We start from the raw sequence: 19,748 nt of genomic DNA, 5'->3' as shown, positions 1-19,748 counted from the left end.
TCCTCCCCTTAGGCTGGGGGGAGGATCCTTTAGCAGTGGGCGGGCTTTGCCCGCCCACTTCCTGGAACCCAATAGGTACAATGGCTCTTAGCTAAGAGGGTCAGGAACACAAACCCATTTAGAGCGTCCCTAAACCTGTAACTGACAGAAGCAGGGACCGGATGACAGGGGATGGATCACTCAAAATTGCCCTGTTCTGTTTATTCCCTCTGATGTATCTAACATTGGCCAAAGTCAGAAGACAGGATACAGGGCTAGATGGAATATTGGTCTGTCCCAGTATGACAATTCTTCTGTTTTTATGTTTGTAAAGCAGTAAGGTACCATAAAGACATGAGAAAAAATGAATAATTCTGTATTCAGTGCAGGGTTTGGTTGGGGTGTGATAAATAAGGGTCACACATTGAACAATGAGGTTAAAAAAAATTGTATGGCTAACCATGCAGTCCACTCAATGCACTGAATGAGACAGGAATCCTATGAAAAATCACATTATTAAAAATTGTATCATAATTCATATACACAAAGAGGCAGAATCAAGGTTACATGGGTAATCTTAATTATTTGTTTAACATTTCCTAACTTTTGAGTGCTTGGCTTTGCAACTTTAATGTCTTAACTTTTTTATATATAATTATACATATAAAGTGGGATTTTCATAAGTCAAGATTTACCATTGATTTCAATGTGACCAGAGCTAGGCCAATGCTGAGCACTTTTAAAAATCCTATCAATAAATTCAACTCTGTTATACATGGATCAAAAAATGTGGGATCACGTTTTTGCGGCATCCAGCTCTGCTAGGACCAATTATGGTTCTCTGTCCCAGACAGAGCAGAACCTAGGCTGTTCTAATATGCACCTGCTATCTGTAGTTCCTATGGGACCATATAGCAGCTGGGTATTGCCAGAACATACTTCTCTATGGATGCTGCCCCTGCTCACCCCTCTTCATCCTCAACATGTCACCTGCATTAGAGAATATGGGGAGGGAAGTGTAGATGGCAGCTGTACCTGCTTCATTCTGGCAAGGGATTCTCTCAAACTAGGGCTATGCGTAGCTAGGAGTTTTGACAGACTCTGTTTGTTTTGTGCTACCTGAGCAATATAAAGGGACTGGAGTAGAGTATGATTTTTGGATTGTGATGAAACAGGGACTCTTAAAATCTAAATTCATTATATTAACTTGAAATAAGAATCAATATTTGAAGCTGACAGAGAACTTTTATCTTCCAGATATTTGACTAGGATAAAACTTAAATTTAGACTTGTTTGAGGGTTTCTCTTTCCTACACACAATGCCATGTCTGACCCTTTTTAAGGGCCAAACCTAAAACAGAAATTAGTGGTAACTTTTTCTTTTTCATTGGCCTTGTTTGTAGTTTCTTTTTTGAAAGTGGAATATTTACTGTGGCACAGTGGAATGATATTGTTTAACATGTTGTATCCTTTTAAAAAGCTATTAAAAATTCTAACGTGACTACCAAATATACACAATGTCAATATGAGCACAATGTAATGGTTAGGAAATTTACACTGGCAGTTCAGCTAGCATAATTAGAATGATATTTACTTTCATTTGGTAGATATTTCTGACATTAGACCTTGTTTAAGGTTAATCTTTATTGGGAAATATGCCATTTAATTGACTGTGTTAAACATTTGTGTTTCATCCATGACAGAGCACTGTGAAAAACAGGATGTAATGTTTAAGCTGACAACCCTAGTAAAATGTCCTAAATACACAATTACCATAAATCTACAGCAAACCTTGCTACTCTGTGGTACAGAACTTGTTGATTGTTGTGCAACTGTTATCAGATTGACTGTGGTTTTGTCAGAGATGATACCATGTCAACAGTCAATACACTGCAGTTCCTCCGCTGGAACCAGTGGAGCTCAACCGCAGTTCAAGCAAACACCCTAAGAAGATACTGTGTATAAAAACATTTTAGACTAAATTTTGCATATGATGTTTATTGGAAATTAAGTGAAGGCAATACAATATTTTCTATTTTACATTAGAAATCAAATTATTCAATTAAGTTAGATTTCTAAATCTACTTAAATGAAAAGGAATAATAATCCAGATGTCATCAAAACCAATGTTACAATATTGAATTATAACACTAAAACAGGGATTAAAGTCCAGTTCCTCATTAAGGACTTTATGTTGTAAAGATTTCAAAGTGCAAATCCAATCTACTTATCATGGATATATATATGCACACACTTATATAAATAAATAAATAACCAGGTTATTTGGCTCCTGTGCACATCTGTAAAAGGGAGAGGATTTAAATTATTCCCGTTTTACCTCCCACACAGAAGCTATGCGCAGCATAGTCCCCATACTCCCAACTACAAAATTTCCCAGAACGGTTGCAGAGAGAGGAAAGGAGAGAAACAGGAATAGGGTTTTGCCTGAATTTGGACTTCAAGACTGAATCCTACTTCAACAAAAAAAAAGCAATTATTGCCAGGACTGGGAAATGGCCAATTACTATGTTGCTTTTAAAATATAATTACATTAATATTCATATAGCTAAATATATTTAGAGTTATTTATTCTCAAAGACTGATAGAGCAAACTTTATACTCCATTTTTTTAAACCAGTGTCTATACATTTAGTTTGGAAGATTTACAATTTTGCATTTAAGAACTATTACACAAGAGAATTCCATTTGTAATCCTATTATCTTTCTAATGTAAATAATGTAATATCTATAAAATTGGGATACAATATGTGGGTTTCCTCTTAGAGTATTGGTCCCTATGTATGTCCTAAGAGCTGGAATCCCTTTCACTACACTCACACCCAATGTGACCATAATCACAGATGTATCTCTCATAGGCTTAGGAGCCCACGGGGCAATCACATGGAACATGGCGTGTAGTCTCCTTGGGAGGCCAGGATGCACATCAGTTTCCTGGAATTAAGGGCAGTCCGACTGGCCTGCAAGGCATTCCTCCCACTCATACAATCCCAACATATCCAGATAACACTCGAGACATGATCACTATGTTCTATATAAACAAACAAGAAGGAGCAATTCTCTGAATAGAAGTGGTCAATTTATGGAACTAGTAAACACAGAATTACATCACACTCCCAGCAATGTACTTCCCAAGTGTGCAAAACTCTCTGCAGACAATCTCAGCAGGCACTTCTCCACATACCACAAGTGGCAGATACACTTTATTCAGTGAGGAATGCCTTCCTGGGCCCTGCTCTTCAGACAGACGAACAAGAAGTTCGATCTATACTGCCACAGAGCAGCACTAGGTTGGGACTCCATGGATGATGCCCTTCTGCTGATTTAGTTGGGGTTGGTCCTGCTTTGAGCAGGGGGTTGGACTAGATGACCTCCTGAGGTCCCTTCCAACCCTGATAATCTTTGATTCTATTCTGGACAGACCACCTGAGGAACACCTTTACTCCCATCCCACTGCTACCAGAGATTCTACAAAAGATTTGTCATGACAAAACACAAGTCATTCTCATTGCACCCAATTAGCTCACATAATTTTGGTTCTTCTTCTAGTGATTGCTCATATCGATTCCAATTAGGTGTGCGCGCACCACTTATACAATCATCGGAAAGTTTTTCCCCTAGCAGCACCCGTTGGGTCAGCTGTGGAGCCCCCTGGAGTGACGCCTTCATGGCGCTCAATATATGACCCTGCTGACCTGGCGCCTCCTCAGTTCCTTCTTACCGCCAGTGATGGTCGTTGGAACTGTGGCGTCCTGCTCAGCAAGTTCTACCATGTTTCCCTATCTTCGTTTGTTTGTTGTTCTCTATACGTATTAGTTAGTTTAATTGTTAGTTAGTATTAGTAGTTAGCAGTTGGGCTGGGGGGCTTACCCTCTGTCCTGACTGCTTTTTCTTGGGAGGCCTTTCATGCCCAAGTCCCAGGGGTTCAAGCCCTGCAAGTCCTGCAGCAAGCCTATGCCAACGTATGACCCCCCACAATGCTTGTCTAACGTGTCTGGGGGAGGCTCACCAAGCTGATCGGTGCAGGATTTGTAAGGGGTTTCGCCCCAGAACCAAAAAGGAGTGAGACTTTTGCCTCAAGCAGCTCCTTATGGAGGTGGCACTTAGACCTCAGCCTCTGCCAGCGTGGCAAGACCTGGCGCCAAGTTCATCAGTGCATAGCTCCCTGGCAACAGTGGTGGAAGCAGCACTGCGGACGGACTCTGGCAGAAACTCCCCAGCCCAGGTCATCGAGGAGGTGGAGCTGCCATCCACCCCAGATACCTTTGAGACTGCGAGTGACCTCATCACCATGACAGCACTGAGGTCACCCACTCTTTGCGCCAAGCCTCCAATACCACATCGTATGGCACCATCTCAAGGCAAACCAGCAATGCTCCATCCCTCAGCACCACTGATAGAATCGTGGCATCGCTGATAGAATTGTGGCACTACTCAGACTTGCGGTGCTGCTCCAGGTCATGCCAGTGCTTCCGCTCGCAACGCTGATCCACGCGTTGATCTCCATCGCGCAGCAGGTCTTGGTTCTGGCACTGGTCCCGATGCTGCTCAGTGACCCCACGCAGCTCCAGATCATGGTACCGCTCCAGCCTCATGGCACCACTCTCCGGCGTCAAGACATTGCTCCCCAGCGCAGCACCGCTCTCTGGATCAGCTCCGCTCAGCACCACCCTGGCCTTCGCAGTCCCGATCCCGGTCTTCGGACTCGGAGGCGGGATCTAGATACTCAGAGTGGGGCTGACCATGGAGTCAAGCCATGGACGCTCTGAGGTGGGGGCAGGGCCGTGGCCTGCGCAGTGGCAGGGACCAGCACAGTGGCCATTTTGGACCCTGTTGGCATACCACCAGGAGCAGGGCGCCCAATCTAAAGGCTCCCGATTGGCCACCTCTGAACCGTGGGTGCTGGAGGCCTCCGCCAGTCGCCCCACCCCTAGGGATGCCAAGGAGGCGCTGTGCCCCTGCCCCCCCATGGAACCAACTCCAACTCCGGTTCCTGAGCAGGACCCTTGTCTACCTGGTCCAGCCAGCGAGACAGGATGAGAGGTTCCTGATTAGCAGGAGGGACAGGAGGACCCTGTTCCCCCTTTAGCCTCCTCATCCTCCTCCCCAGATGATGCTGTTGCGGGCACTTCTATCTCTGGACCGCCCCCCATAGACAGCCATGCCCACCAGGACCTCCTTTGCAGGGTGGCGCGCAACATGGGTCTGCAGGCCAAGGAGGTGGTGGAGTCAGAGGACCCGATGGTTGACATTTTGGCCCCAGAAGGTCCTTCGAGGGTGGCTCTGCCCTTCATCAAAACCATATAGGCCAATGCCAAGACCATCTGGCAGACCCCGGCCTCCATCCCTCCCACTGCCAAGGGAGTTGAGAGGAAATACTTTGTTCCATGAAAGGGGTATGAATACCTCTTACGCACCTGCAGCCTTGTTCATTGGTGGTTGTAGCAGTAAATGAGGAGAGCCAGGGGCAACAAGCCCCAGTGCCTAAGTCCAAGGACGCCAAAAACTGGACTTGTTTGGACGTAAGGTGTACGGGGGGGCTACAGCTCAGGATTGCCAATCAGCAGGCAATTCTGAGCTGGTATATAATGCGGTCTTGGGATACATCAGGTGAGGTATTTCCAGTAGAGATAAGAAGGTGTTAGTACTGTAATACAAGGCACTGGTGAGACCTCCTGTGGAATATTGTGTGCAGTTCTGGTCTCCCATGTTTAAGAAGGATGAATTTAAACTGGAACAGGTACAGAGAAGGGCTACTAGAATGATCCGAGGAATGGAAAACCTGTCTTATGAAAGGAGACTCAAAGAGTTTGGCTTGTTTAGCCTAACCAAAAGAAGGCTGAGGGGAGATATGATAGCTCTGTATTTATCCCTCTGATATATTTATACCAGGGAGGGAGAGGAATTATTTAAGCTCAGTACCAATGTGGACACAAGAACAAATGGATATAAACTGGCCATCAGGAAGTTTAGACTTGAAATTAGATGAAGGTTTCTAACCATCAGAGGAGTGAAGTCCTGGAACAGCCTTCCAAGGGGAGCAGTGGGGACAAAAGACATATCTGGCTTCAAAACTAAGCTTGATAAGTTTATGGAGGGGATGGTATAATGGGATCTCAATTAATTGCCAAAATTAGGCTCTTTGACTATTAGTGGTAAATATGCCCAATGGCCTGTGATGGAATGTTAGATGGGGTGGGATCTGAGTTACTACAGAGAATTCTTTCCTGTGTCTGGCTGGTGAGTTTTGCCCACATGCTCAGGGTTTAGCTGAGTGCCATATTTGGGGTCAGGAAGGAATTTTCCTCCAGGACAGATTGGCAGAGACCCTGGGGGTTTTTCACCTTCCTCTGCAGTGTGGGGAACGGGTCACTTGCTGGAGGATTCTCTGCACCCTGAAGTCTTTAAACCACGATTTGAGGACTTCAGTAGCTCAGATATAGGTTAGGGGTTTGTTACAGGAGTGGATGGGTGAGATTCTGTGGCCTGCGTTGTGCCATAACGATCATAATGGTCCCTTCTGACCTTAAAGTCTATGATTCTATTATTCTACTGAGCCCACATTTCTCCAGCTTACTTATGAGAATTTCAAAAGCCTTGCTAAAGTTCAAGTATATTATGTCCACATTCCCCCTATCCACCAAACCAGTTACCTTGTCAAAGAAGGAAATCAATCTGGTTTGTCATGGTTTTTTCTTGGTAAATCCATGCTGGCTGCTAGTGATCACCCCTTCATCCTCCACGTATTTGCAAACTGAATGTTACTTTCATACATTGCTCGAGTAGTTTCCTGGGTATCAAGGACAAGCTGATTGTTCTATAGTTCCCTGATTCCTCCTTTTCCCCCTTTTAAAGATGGGCACTACATTAGCCCTTCCCCAGTCTTCCAGGACCTCACCTGTCCTCCACGAGTATACAAATATTGTCAGTGGCTTAGAGATTTCTTCAGCTAATTCCTTCAGCACCCTGGGGGTGAATAGCCTCAGGCCCTGCTGATTTGAATTCATTCAGATTAGCCAGAAGATCTCTGACATGTTCTTTACTTATCCTGATCTGCATTCCTTCCCCTTTATTGTCTATGATAATTTTACTAGTCGTCCAGTCACATGTTATTTTCTGTATGAAGACTGAAGCAAAGTAGGCCTTGAACAACTCTGCCTTCTTATCTTCTATTGTCAGCTCACCTTCCCCACACCATCCCTGATCTTTCTTTTTTGTCTGACATATTTGTAAAACCCCTTCTTGTTGTCTCTAACATTTATTTCCAGACAGAGAAGGTGCTACAGTGAAATTCTTCACTTTTGAAGAAAAAACTGTCTAAAATGAAAGAATGTAGGTGACACATGGGCACAAGAATTTATACTGTAATCTGCCCTTTGATAGGCAGGGATTTATAATGGAGTTCACATATCAGTGTTTTTTGAGTAATATGGTCAGAGTTTCACCCATAGCTCTGAGCACATATCAGTTTGTATTTACACATTTTTATCTACTATGCGTCTCTTATTTCCAATCCAGAATCTATATAATAAATATCAGGATAGTGATTATGCTTAAATCATGCAGTGTAGTTGTACCTGTTTTGGTTCCAGGATAGACAAGGTGGTTGAAGTAATATATTTTATTGGACCAACTTCTGTTGATGAGAGAGACAAGCTTCCAAGCCACAGAGTGCTCTTCTTTAGTGCATTTTGCTGATGCTGGGAGTACCTTTCCCAGACCTGAAGAAGAGTTCTCTGTGGCTTGAAAGCTTCATAGAATAGAATATCAGGGTTAGAAGGGACCTCAGGAGGTCATCTAGTCCAACCCCCTGCTCAAAGCAGGACCAATCCTCAGACAGATTTTTTAGAAGAAGTGTCTTACAGGGATTCTTGGAGCTAAAACAGTGGATGAGTGGATTAAGCACATCTTTAAATGGGGTAGATGTGGCATGTTTTGCACATTAAGGAGCAGATTCGACAAAGTGACCTATTGCCTGATGTCAAAAGGGGTATGATGTTGGACAGGACTGGCAGCCAGGCCAAATTGGTTGGTCTCATGGTATCAGTTATCAAAAATAAGATTAGTCAAAAACACTGTTCAGAGAAAAATGTTCTCTACAAAGACTTTTACATCTTGTTTTCCTTCTGTATAATTTCCATATAGCTTCATCATTCCTGTGTAAAACTGAAATTCCTGCTTCTTCATATTTCACATGTATGAAATATTTTTATTTTTATTTCAGGAGCCTTTATGATACCTTTTCTCATTTTGCTTGTCCTGGAAGGTATCCCACTGCTTCATCTTGAGTTTGCCATTGGTCAAAGACTGAGAAAAGGTAGTGTGGGAGTCTGGAGTTCTATCCATCCTACCCTGAAGGGAGTAGGTAAGTCTCAGGAAGCTTACAACTAAACCAGACAGAATGCACAAAAGCCCACATTATTAATTTTGCCATTTAGGCTTTATTGTTTTACTTTGGAGCAGAATGAATGTCTCAGGGGATGAATTATGAGTTCAGAGACTAACTTCTACATTGTCCACCTGAATGCAGCCCAGGTTAGTAGTGATCAAAAGCTATTACCATCTGATAACTATTTGATGTCCCATTCCCAGTGCACAGGAACAGTGGGCACACTTAAAAACTGCACCCTGGTTTTAGAGAGATTACAGGTGACAGGGAATATCTCTGAAAATGAGGAATATGGCTAGAACAATTGCTCTCTAGAATTGGAATTAACTTTTTTAAGTGTGCCAACAACCTGTGTTGTAGTTATTTTGAGTATAGATCAGTGGTTCTTAAAATTTTGTACTGGTGACCCCTTTCAAATAGCAAGCCTCTGAGTGTGACCCCCCCCCCTTATAAATTAAAAACACTTTTTTGTATATTTAACACCATTATAAATACTGGAGGCAAAGCGGGGTTTGGGGTGGAGGCTTACAGCTCGTGACCCCCCATGTAATAACCTCATGACCCCCTAAGGGGTGCCAACCCCCATTTGAGAACCCCTGGTATAGATGGAGGAGTTCAATCTCCATATCTGTCAGTCATAAGTAGTGATTGGTATACAACATTGTATACATTAATAATATGGCTGTCAATTAGTCGCAGTTAACTCACACGATTAACTCAAAAAAATTAATCACAATTAAAAAAATTAATCATGATTAATCGCACTGTTAAACAATAGAATATCAATTGAAATGTATTAAATATTTGTGTATGTTTTCTACATTTTCAAATATATTGATTTCAATTACAACACAGAATACAAAGTATATATGCGTATCCTCTGGAATGGTGGTTGAAGCATTAAGCGGCATATGAATATTTAGCATATCTGTCAGGTAAATACTTTGCAATGCCGGCTACAACAGTGCCCTGTGAACGCCTGTTCTCACTTTCAGGTGACATTGTAAACAAGAAGTGGGCAACATTATCTCCTGCAAATTGTAACCAAACTTGTTTGTCTGAGCGATTGGCTGAAGTGGGACTGAGTGGACTTGCAGGCTCTAAAATTTTGCATTGTGTTATTTTTGAATGCAGTTTTTTTTTTACCTAATTCTACATTTGTAAGTTCAACTTTCATGATAAAGAGATTGCACTTGTATTAGGTGAATTGAAAAATACTATTTCTTTTGTTTTTTAACAGTGCAAATACTTGTAATCAAAAATAAAGTGAGCACTGTATACTTTGTATTCTGTGTTGTAATTGAAATAAATATTTGAAAATATAGAAAACATCCAAAAATATTTAAATAAATGGTATTCTATTATTGTATAATTGATTAATTTGTTTAATCGCTTGACAGCCCTAATTAATAAGTATACACATTTTTTCTCTCTTATTACTTGTGAAAAGCACTAGATTAACAGCCAGGGAGACTGAAGTCCAAATTAAAAAATGCCTGCACAAGAGCTCTAGGTTCCCTGATAATCTTTTTACACAACAATATAATACACCCAGGAGCATTAAAAAACAAACAACCTCCCATTTCAATTAAAAAAGGAACAAATTAATTCAGCTCACCCAGCCAATTATAAGCTATAAAAAAGTTCCCTCCATTGTCTCTGGAAACGACCGCTTAACCTTCTTCAAAACCCTAGGAAATAAATGGCTTTTGCTTTGTGCCCAGGAAAACCCCCCCACCAAATTTGGGTTATGTTGGACCAAGAAAAAAGGGGGAGGGGTAAATTCTAGTGTCCCAAAGCCACTCACAAATAATGTCCTGCTGGCAGCCTCCTCTCTTTAATCACAAAGGGAAAAAAATCCCTATTGACCTTGTGACGGGTTGGATCACAGAAACCCTCTTGGGAGCTGCCACCTGATGTGCCAAGACTACTTCTACCCCTGCTTTCCCTGCCAGCTCGGGACCCCAGCACCCTGTCTTGCTGAGCCAGACACGCCCGTCTGCTCCAATACAGACCCAGGGTAATCCCCTAACTGCAGCTGGGAGGGGGGGGTCCAAAATTACCTTTCAGCTGTGATCCATGATAACTAAAGGTGGACACACGCTCTCTGTCAGAGGGTCTGATATTACCTCTCCCATCTCTTCTAACTGCTTCTCCCAAATCCCCTCCTCACCTCAGTCTTATCTGTGTTGAGTTTCAGACAGCTCGATCTCATCCATACCCCAATCTCAGCTAAATACTGTCTGAGACATTGAATGGCTTCTTGTGTGTTGGATGAGATAGAGACATACAATTGGATGTGGTCAGCATAATGAAATCACTGGACCTTATGCCTCCTTATTACCCCTCCATGCAGCCTTGTATACACATTGAACAGGAGGGGAGGCAGAGAGGCTTCCTGTGGCACCCCATATTTGAGAGCTCTTCAGGAAGAAGAGCAATTGCCCACAACTACCCAGTGAGATGTCTGAGAAAAGAATGAACCCCCTGAAGAGCAGTCCTGTTCACTTTTGAAAAGGTCTGTAGACAAGTGAACAATACCTTGTGATCAATGGTATTGAAGACACTGAAGAGATCTAATAATACCAGCATGGTCATCTGAGCTTCATCCATCATCCATCACCAGGAAAAGCTCATGTCCAGCATGACCCATATAGTCTGTGTCAAAACCTGGTCTATACCCTCATTGACAAGGAGTAAGGAGATCCAGTACACCCAGATACTGTGAGGAGCGATCTTACTATAGCCTTATGCAGAATCTTACTGAGAAATGGAAGAAGTGGACTGATTGTCATGAACAAGTGCTGACCTCCTTCAAAGCAATAGGCAGGCTACTGTCTTTAGTCTCCACCAGAAAATGACCCAGTACTTCCCCCTGACCTTCAACATCTCGGAAGGGCAAAAGTCCAAAGCACAGGTGGTGGCACAAAGTTCTCTCACCGCTTCCAGTACCTCAATAAATACTAATGGCTAAAACTTTAGTAAAGGTGATGAGGCCCTTGTTCCCGCAAGTCACTGTGTTAATAATTATGATCCTTGTCTCATGAAAACTCAATTGCCTGATAAATAGTTCTGTTGGTTTCACCTACTGCTAAGATTAAACATCTCATTCCTGGTTTACCCCTCCTTCTTGCAAATGTCTTATTTTTATAGCCTTGTCAGTCACCTCAGGGATCAAAGAGCCCAAGCCCTCACAGCCATAACACCTTCTCCTCTTTTTCCCACCTCCTTGGGACTCCATATTCCCTGCATATGGCAACACTAATAGCAACTTAATAACTCTTGGCAACTTAATAGTGACCATTGAAAGGATGCAGCTGAGTTCCCAAAAAGTGATCCCTAAAGCTGGCTGCAAAGCCATAATCAAACTCTTTCTAAAACACTCACCCACTGATTCACACCAACTAGCTGTCTCACACCTCAGGGCCTCCCACACCCTAGTGTTCTGTTCCTCTCAAAACAAGATTCCCCACTTTTCTGTACCAATTATGTCTTTCTTCTCTCATTAGCCACCCTTCTACTGTGGCTAGATGAAGAAGGAAATCAAAGTTCCACCAACTCCCATAGTCTCTGCATCCTCATCAGTTCCACTGTCCTGGAAGTGGCAGAGAGAAGAATTCAAGACTGTCCTCTAACCCCAAGGGGTGGTCACACAATGGTACAAACCCTTTCAATCCACCATCTATCAACTGTCAGACTCTCACCCACAAACTGCTCACATTTCTAATCCTACTTATCTATAATCAGTCTGCCTGCCACAGAGACTAGCCCATAGGCACACACTCACCAGGGGATTCTTTAAATGATTTTTCCTTTGCTGGCCTCTCACCACAAAAAGAGAAACCACTTTAACCATAACTTACTCCTTCTCCCTGTCTAAATCTCTCAACACCATTAATCCACTATCAGCACCACTTTACACTCATCCCATTAAAACACAAACATGACAATATTGAGCAAACGAACTCAGAAGTGTGAAGGTATGATCTCAGCCCAGGTGCTGAGGCTCAGCTGACCCTGGTTAAAGGCAGAGTTTCCATGAGTATGATTGTAAGTAGTAGTGCCAGCTTCAGGTCCAGTTGCAGGGGCAAAGTGGCTGAGGAGACTCCCTGTTTAAAGTCAAAGCCCCACAATAGCAGTCCCTATTGGTGGTAAACAGGCAGAACTGCAGAGGTGGTAAAGAGCTGCAATTAATATTTTCCAAATCTTCCTAGAAGTGCATATTTTTATTATTCTGTACATTTCCCATTTCATAATCAGTGAGAATGTCAACATCCTCCAGCAGTCACAACAACACAAATGTCAGTCCCAGCATCTCAATCCTACAGCCATCCCACACTTGCCCTAATGACCCAGAAAACTTTCATTGAAAGCCAAGCTAACACCCTAGCAGGACAAACTCCCTAGCTGGTCACAAATTTAAAACAAGAAGTCATTTTAGGTGCTGGGTCTACGATTTCAACATTTTCTTGTTCATTGGAACTAATGAAAAGGAAAGCAATCTGCTTTCAACAGATATATCTTGGTAAACTTCCTGCAAGAGATATCCTCTAAACAGTGCAGTCAAAGAGCGTTAAAAATATAGGGCCTAATTCTCATTGAGAAATATTCTGGATGTCTTCAGAGAGTTCCCGACTTCTTTAAATAAAAGGCTACATTGTGACTTGGACCATGCACAGGGATGGTAAGATCTCTGTGCATGCTACCGGGCAGTTGGGTCTGGGTGTACAAGTGTTTTGCCCTCCTGCTTCTCATCTGAGCCAGTGCAGGGCTATCATAATTTGCTGTTGCCTATACTGTCAGCAAATTTCTATGTCCCAGAAAGGTATCTGTTATGCACAGTGACTCCTTGGATGGTGTAGCTTATGCACCACCCATTGCTCAGGACTGTGGCTAAATAGTCTCGCTCAAAACCTGCCATGAACAAAATGACTGCAAATGCAAAACTTCTACAACAATTTGAAGATTTAGCGACATATGTTACTTTTTATGAATGCATTAGTATGCTAATTTCTCACTAGTAGTGTGTGTTTACAGAGAGATACAATCCACAGGTAAATCTTCACACTTTATAGATGGTGACTTTTTACATAATGAATAACTTTGTAATGATATTCCCAGCTTCAAGGCTGGGTAATAAATATAGAGAAGCCTTTTATCTGTAGGTAACTGGTTTGAATCTAGCCCAGGTCAGTAGTGATCCAGAGTCACTAATTACTATCTGGCAGCTATCTGATGACCTAGTAATTCTGTGGTGTCAATGTGGATACTAGTGGACCCACAAAAAATACTCTCATAGTTGGACTATTCTGCACCCATGCTGGTAGTCTCACCAGAAGCCAAAGATTGAATTCATGGAGTTAGAATTATTTGTTCAGCCCAGAAACTGTCAAAAATGTTGATAAGGCACATTGGTGAGGAAGCTTGTACTACTGCTGTTATCCATGCTGTACCTGTTCTCCAGGAAGAGGCTTTTAGTTCTCAGGGCTATCAGCATGGGACACAGCTAAAGTCACTACAATATCATATCTTTAATTTTTGTAAAAACTAATTTCTTCCTGCTGTCAGTACAGCTCAGTGGAGTACAAAATTTTCCTTCTAAACTATTGCAGAGATACATCTCTGCTAATGGGAGTTGCATGCTCACCAAGGGAAGAATGTATTCTAAAGCTGCATATGCCCAGCATGCGTTAAACACTGGATCTTGACATTCTAATGCATATTAACAAAAATCAGTTCAGTTTAGTTACTTAAAATATTTGTTTTATATACAAAGTACTGAGTTCAAATCCTATTAAAAGTTATGATTTTATTTTAAAAATTTGTATAATTTCCTTAATGCCAAATGGTTCTTTTACTTTAGTTTGAAGTCAGTGAGCCCACTTGTGAAGTAAGGTATTAGTCAATATGAATAAGATTATCAGAATCTGGCCCTATGTTTTCAACATTTAGAGCTAGATTTTTGTCTTCAGGCAAAATCTTTAGATCTAAACCAGTAGTGGTGCATAAACTGCCTTCAGGAAGTATTGTGACTCAGAGACATACCTTGGAATTTTTCTCTCCTGCTTCCTTCTTGCTCCCAGGGGGGTGTAGAAAAATTATTGCTAGCCTGCATACCATCATTAAATTTCTACCCCATTCTGCTGTAGTAGGAAGAGAGTCTGAGACATAAACCCTTGTATTAGAGGCCTGGTATGAGGCAGGACCTGCTCACAGAATCTGGCAAGAACAGAGCTAATATTGCAGAAATACACATTCCCAAGGATAATAGGGACACACTGAACCCTCCTAAAAGATAAAGTCAGGATGACAATACGTAATAGAGATGTTTTGATCGAACCAACATGTACAAGGTAACGGTGATAACTAGCCACATCATGGAGCAATAACTAACTATGTCAGAGGCAGTACATAACTTGTTTGTATCAGGGTATAAACATGTATTTCACAGGGAGTATCTTTGTCTGGCCTAGGGAGGAATGGAAAGTCCCGCCATTCACTGAACTGGTCCATTGTTACAGGCATAAATTTATTAGTGGTCCAGTAGAGTCTGAAGGATACTAGTACCATGCTTTGTTGACAATAAACCTGGCTGGCTGCCTTCGTCCCTCATCATATTTTGTAGTCATTGGGTGGTTCGCTCGAGGTCTGCTGTGCTAGCTGTCTGCGCAGGGTTGGGGCAGCACACAGAGGGAACACATACACGCAGCCAAACATCTATCAACATCTAACCACATCTGCATTGGCTCAGCAAGGTGGGGGGGTCAGAACCCAGGCTCCAACCACTCTGTCCATTTCCCACCCAGTCACTGCTCACCTACTCTACGGCAGAGAATAAACAAGGAAATAACTTTGCTACTACTACTCACCTATATCCAAGGTCCAGATGGCCCGAGTGTGAGCTGGGGGTTACTCCCCTGAATGGGTATATAGTCTGAATCACAATCTACTCAATTATCTTTGGGTGATAAAGAGGGTTAAACAAGTGTTTGGTGAAAATGCAACATACAGTGCTGCCATTTTCTAGTGTTTGTTGTTACATGCAGAGTTGGTAGCTTTCATGCCAGGTGTCTGCCTCAGACTGAATTTTTTTTTGAAAGTTTCAGCTAAAATGGTCAGCTCTCTCACAGAATGAGTGTAGGGGAAAAGATGTAATTTTGATCTCAGAAATCAAAATGAAATGATTTTAAGAAGCTCTACTATCCCCGTGATTTTACCTGGAAATGCTCCTCTCAGCGGCCCAGAGCCAATGTGGCATCAACAACCAGAACTGAGATCAGGGAGACTCACATTTAACATACTCATAAACCATCTGGAAAAGGGGTAAACAGGGAGGTGGCAAAATTTGCAGATTATACAAAACTACTCAAGATAGTTAAATCCCAGGCAGACTGCGAAGAGCTACAGAAGGATCTCACAAAACTGGGTGACTTGGCAACAAAATGGCAGATGAAATTTAATGTTGATAAATGCAAAGTAATGCACATTGGAAAACATAATTCTAACTATACATATACAATGATGGGGGTCTAAATTAGCTGTTACCACTCAAGAAAGAGATCTTGGAGTCATTGTGGATAGTTCTCCAAAATCATCCACTCAATGTGCAGCAGCAGTCAAAAAAGCAAACAGAATGTTGGGAATCATCAAGAAAGGGATAGATAATAAGACAGAAAATATCATATTGCCTCTATATAAATCCATGGTATGCCCACATCTTGAATACTGCGTTCAGTCGCCCCATCTCAAAAAAGATATATTGGAATTGGAAAAGGTTCAGAAAAGGGCAACAAAAATGATTAGGGGTATAGAACGGCTTCTGTATGAGGAGAGATTAATAAGACTGGGACTTTTCAGCTTGGAAAATAGGCGACTAAGGGAGGTCTATAAAATCATGAGTGGTATAGAGAAAGTAAATAAGGAAGTGTTATTTACTCCTTCTTATAATCCAAGAACAAGGGGCCACCAAATGAAATTAATAGGTAGCAGATTTAAAACAAACACAAGAAAGTATTTTTTCCACGCAACGCACTGTCAACCTCTGGAACTCCTTGCCAGAGGGTGTTGTGAAGGCCAATACTATAACTGGGTTCAAAAGGGAGCTAGATAGATTCATGGAAGATAGCCATTGATGGACCTATTAGCCAGGATGGGCAAGTATGGTATACCTAGCCTCTGTTTGCCAGAAGCTGGGATTGGGTGACAGGGCATGGATCACTTGATGATAACCTGTCTGTTTATTCCCTTTGGGGCACCTGCCATTGGCCACTGTCAGAGGACAGGATACTGGGCTTGATGGACCTTTGGTCTGACCCAGTATGACCGTTCTTACGTTCACTCTTCCTTTGATCTCAGTGCTCTCCCTGCTGATGCCAGGCTCCATGAAGGAGGAGAAGTATGTTCTTGGACTCAAAGAGGGGATGAGGAGCAGAGGGGAAGATAGGGACATAAGCAAATAGACTAGGTTGGGAATGGTATAACAGCAGAGGGAGGTAGGAAAGATCTTGGGGATAGGGACAGAAGATTTATAACCATTGGAGCACATGCTCCTCCAGAACATGTAATTAAACCCAGGATACCCAAGTCTCAACATTCTTCTGCTGTCTAGCAAATACCTATAAACCTAAATGAGTATCTCACCTCTCCCCTACTAGCTGGCCACATAGAGGATAACGGCCTACTTCTGCTAAAAGTTCTCCATTAGGTTGAGTGGTAGAAGACTGTGCTGTCCATCTAAATGTCCCAAACCTGCTGATTACCCATGTGGGATCAATATGATTAAAAAAATAATGGAATTTGGTTTTTGTTTGCTTGTTAGAAAATTACATTTAGAAAACCCTAAGTTTATGTTAAAAGAATGTTAAGGTTATAAAGTCAAGCATACAAAAGTTAGGGAATGCCGAATTGCAGTTGCCTTTGTAACCCTAATGTTGTTTATATGGAGAGGTTGTTTGTATAATATGTGTTACTTTGTGTCTAGAATACAAGAATTATTGTGCTCATCTATATCCATTAAAAAACCTATTAATTTACATTGTTAAGATACAAATTTTCACAGCATTCATATAGTTGACTGAGATCAGTCTGGTGGCTTAGCTTTATAACGTCTTATATTTTTGTTGATATATTTTAACATTCCTTTAAAAACAACTAAAAGCTGCATATTATAATCTTTTTCCCTTTTTCTTCAGGTATAGCAGCAATGCTTGTATCCTTCCTGGTGGGTTTATACTATAACACTATCATTGCCTGGGTGATGTGGTATTTCTTCAACTCCTTCCAGGAGCCGTTGCCTTGGAGTGACTGCCCACTCAATGCTAACAGAACTGGTACGGATTATGAAATAGTATTTTAATTTGCAAAACACTTTGTCATTAACAATTAATTCAATAAGAACTTTTTTGTATAAAAATAACCTATCATACCAGCTTTATCAGGGTTGTATGCAGTGTAGTTGCAGCCATGTCAGTCCCAGGATGTTAGAGAGACAAGGTGGGTGTGAGGTAATGTCTTTTATTGGACCAACTTCTGTTGGTGAGACGGAAAGCTTGTTCTCTCTCACCAACAGAAGTTGCTCCAATAAAAGATACTAACTCACCCACCTTGTCTCTCTAACTTTATCAGGGAGCATTTTGATATTTTAATATTTCAGTTTTGCAGAAGAGTATTCACTATACACTTTGACATCTTACATGCAATCTGTGTTCTGGAGTTATTATTCCAGCCTTTAGATGAAATAACTGACACATTGTAACCTCTTTAGAACTGGAGCCACTAAGAGAGAGTTGATACCGTATATATAGGAAAATACACGTATTTGTAAAACTACAAGATCCAGTGCAAACATTAGCATTCAGGAGCACTTTGTAGATTATTGGCACCATAAAAAAATCTTGGTAAGTTAAAAAAGATACAGTTCAATAATGCTTTTGTATGTTTCATGGTCTGTAAAGATAGAGTGTACCCATTTTCCTCACACTAGCACAATCAAATTTTAAAGTTATAAAGAGCCCCACTCAGTATAAACAGACTCAAAAACAGATGAAAATTAATTAAGCATCATCTTTGAAACTGAAGATTTCTATCACAAGTGAAATTGATAGTTTTCTTTTAACAACTTTTAACACTGTGTCTGAGATTTTCAAAAGTATCTAGGAGCTTTCAAATGGGAAATGACCATCTAAAACCTTTAGGCCGTTGTGTCAGAGAAGAGAACAGGTTGGAAATTATTTATCTAAAATATGAGAGGAGGCTGTAACATTTTGTGACATATAAATACATCTCAGTGAGGTGAGACATGTTAGATATAACTTTTCAACTGCACTATTTCAGAAAATAGTAACCACTAATGACAAAATGTATGTGGCACAAATATAAAAGAGCTGCATATTCTGGTAGTCCAGACCAGAATGATATTTAGGTTAGACAATTATGAAAGATCGAATTCTGGGTGTTGATCTCAGAACAGATTGCCTTGAATCAACAACAAATGCTGAAATATTGCCCCACTACATGGAAAGACTAATGGCTGATGAACACTGACCATGAATGTATGAAGTAGTACAGAAGTGGAAGCACTCCCCTTTGCAGTCAGGCATGGTGTCGCAGGTGAGACCCTGCCTCAGTTTCTCCCCATCTGGGTATAAGACCAAGCAGGCCTTTCTAGTATTAAGGAGAAACCTCTTCTGATGGTCTCATTTATTGTAACAGAAAAAGGAAAACATAAATGAAAGCTTCAGTCAGCTGCTCCACTGGGAACTCTCCACCTCTGGTTTAATCAATCTTATGTCTTGCCTTTCTAGCCATGGAACACTCTCAGTCTGAATTTCCTGCCTGAAGCTTGGGCCTCTGCTGGGTTTTCAGCTGGCTTCCACTCTTTCCCCTTTGTTGAGCAAGTCACTGGTAGCTCCCAAGGAGGTTCCACACTCAGTTTGTTCTCCGGGGCTGTTCCTGTCCCTTGCCTGTTCCTCTCTCCATAAGCCTCTGCTCTCCAGGTAGAAATCACTTGGAATAGCTTCCTAACCAGCTCCCCCTGAGAAGTCTCTCACCTCAGGAGCTTCTGTTACCCTGGTTTCTTGACTAAGCCCTCACGAGCCTTTATTAGACCCAAGTATTTCTTACCTAATTAACTGCTTCCCAGCTACTTGGGCAATTAACTATCTGCAGGTGGATCTGGGTTGGGTCACTCTCCTTAGCAGATCCTGTCCCAGGTAAGCTGGGTGCCTGACCCCCACTCCCCTAGGGACCAGCCACCCCGTTTTAAAAAATGAACATTGCCCTTCCCAAGGCAAGATTAAGTATTTGCCTATGTCTAAATGGGCTCAACCAGGGTGACCTTATTAAGCACCTTCTCCAGGACTGC

At 41.9% G+C, this 19,748-nt stretch overlaps 1 protein-coding gene across 1 annotated transcript in view; it reads left to right on the top strand.

Annotated features, from left to right (window-relative positions):
- SLC6A19 (solute carrier family 6 member 19) overlaps positions 1 to 19,748 on the top strand; it is a 64,502-nt gene that overhangs the window by 9,882 nt on the left and 34,872 nt on the right. Inside the window, 2 exon segments of the mRNA XM_026659241.1 lie at positions 8,222 to 8,362; positions 17,578 to 17,715. Of these exon segments, the coding sequence (XP_026515026.1) occupies positions 8,222 to 8,362; positions 17,578 to 17,715 (279 nt within the window).

The sequence above is a fragment of the Terrapene carolina genome, unplaced genomic scaffold (assembly GCF_002925995.2).
Source record: "Terrapene carolina triunguis isolate 2854851 unplaced genomic scaffold, T_m_triunguis-2.0 Scaffold613, whole genome shotgun sequence".
NCBI lineage: Eukaryota > Metazoa > Chordata > Testudines > Emydidae > Terrapene > Terrapene triunguis.
The sequence above is the reverse complement of the archived record's forward strand: the minus strand, read 5'-3'. Positions and strand labels throughout refer to the sequence as shown.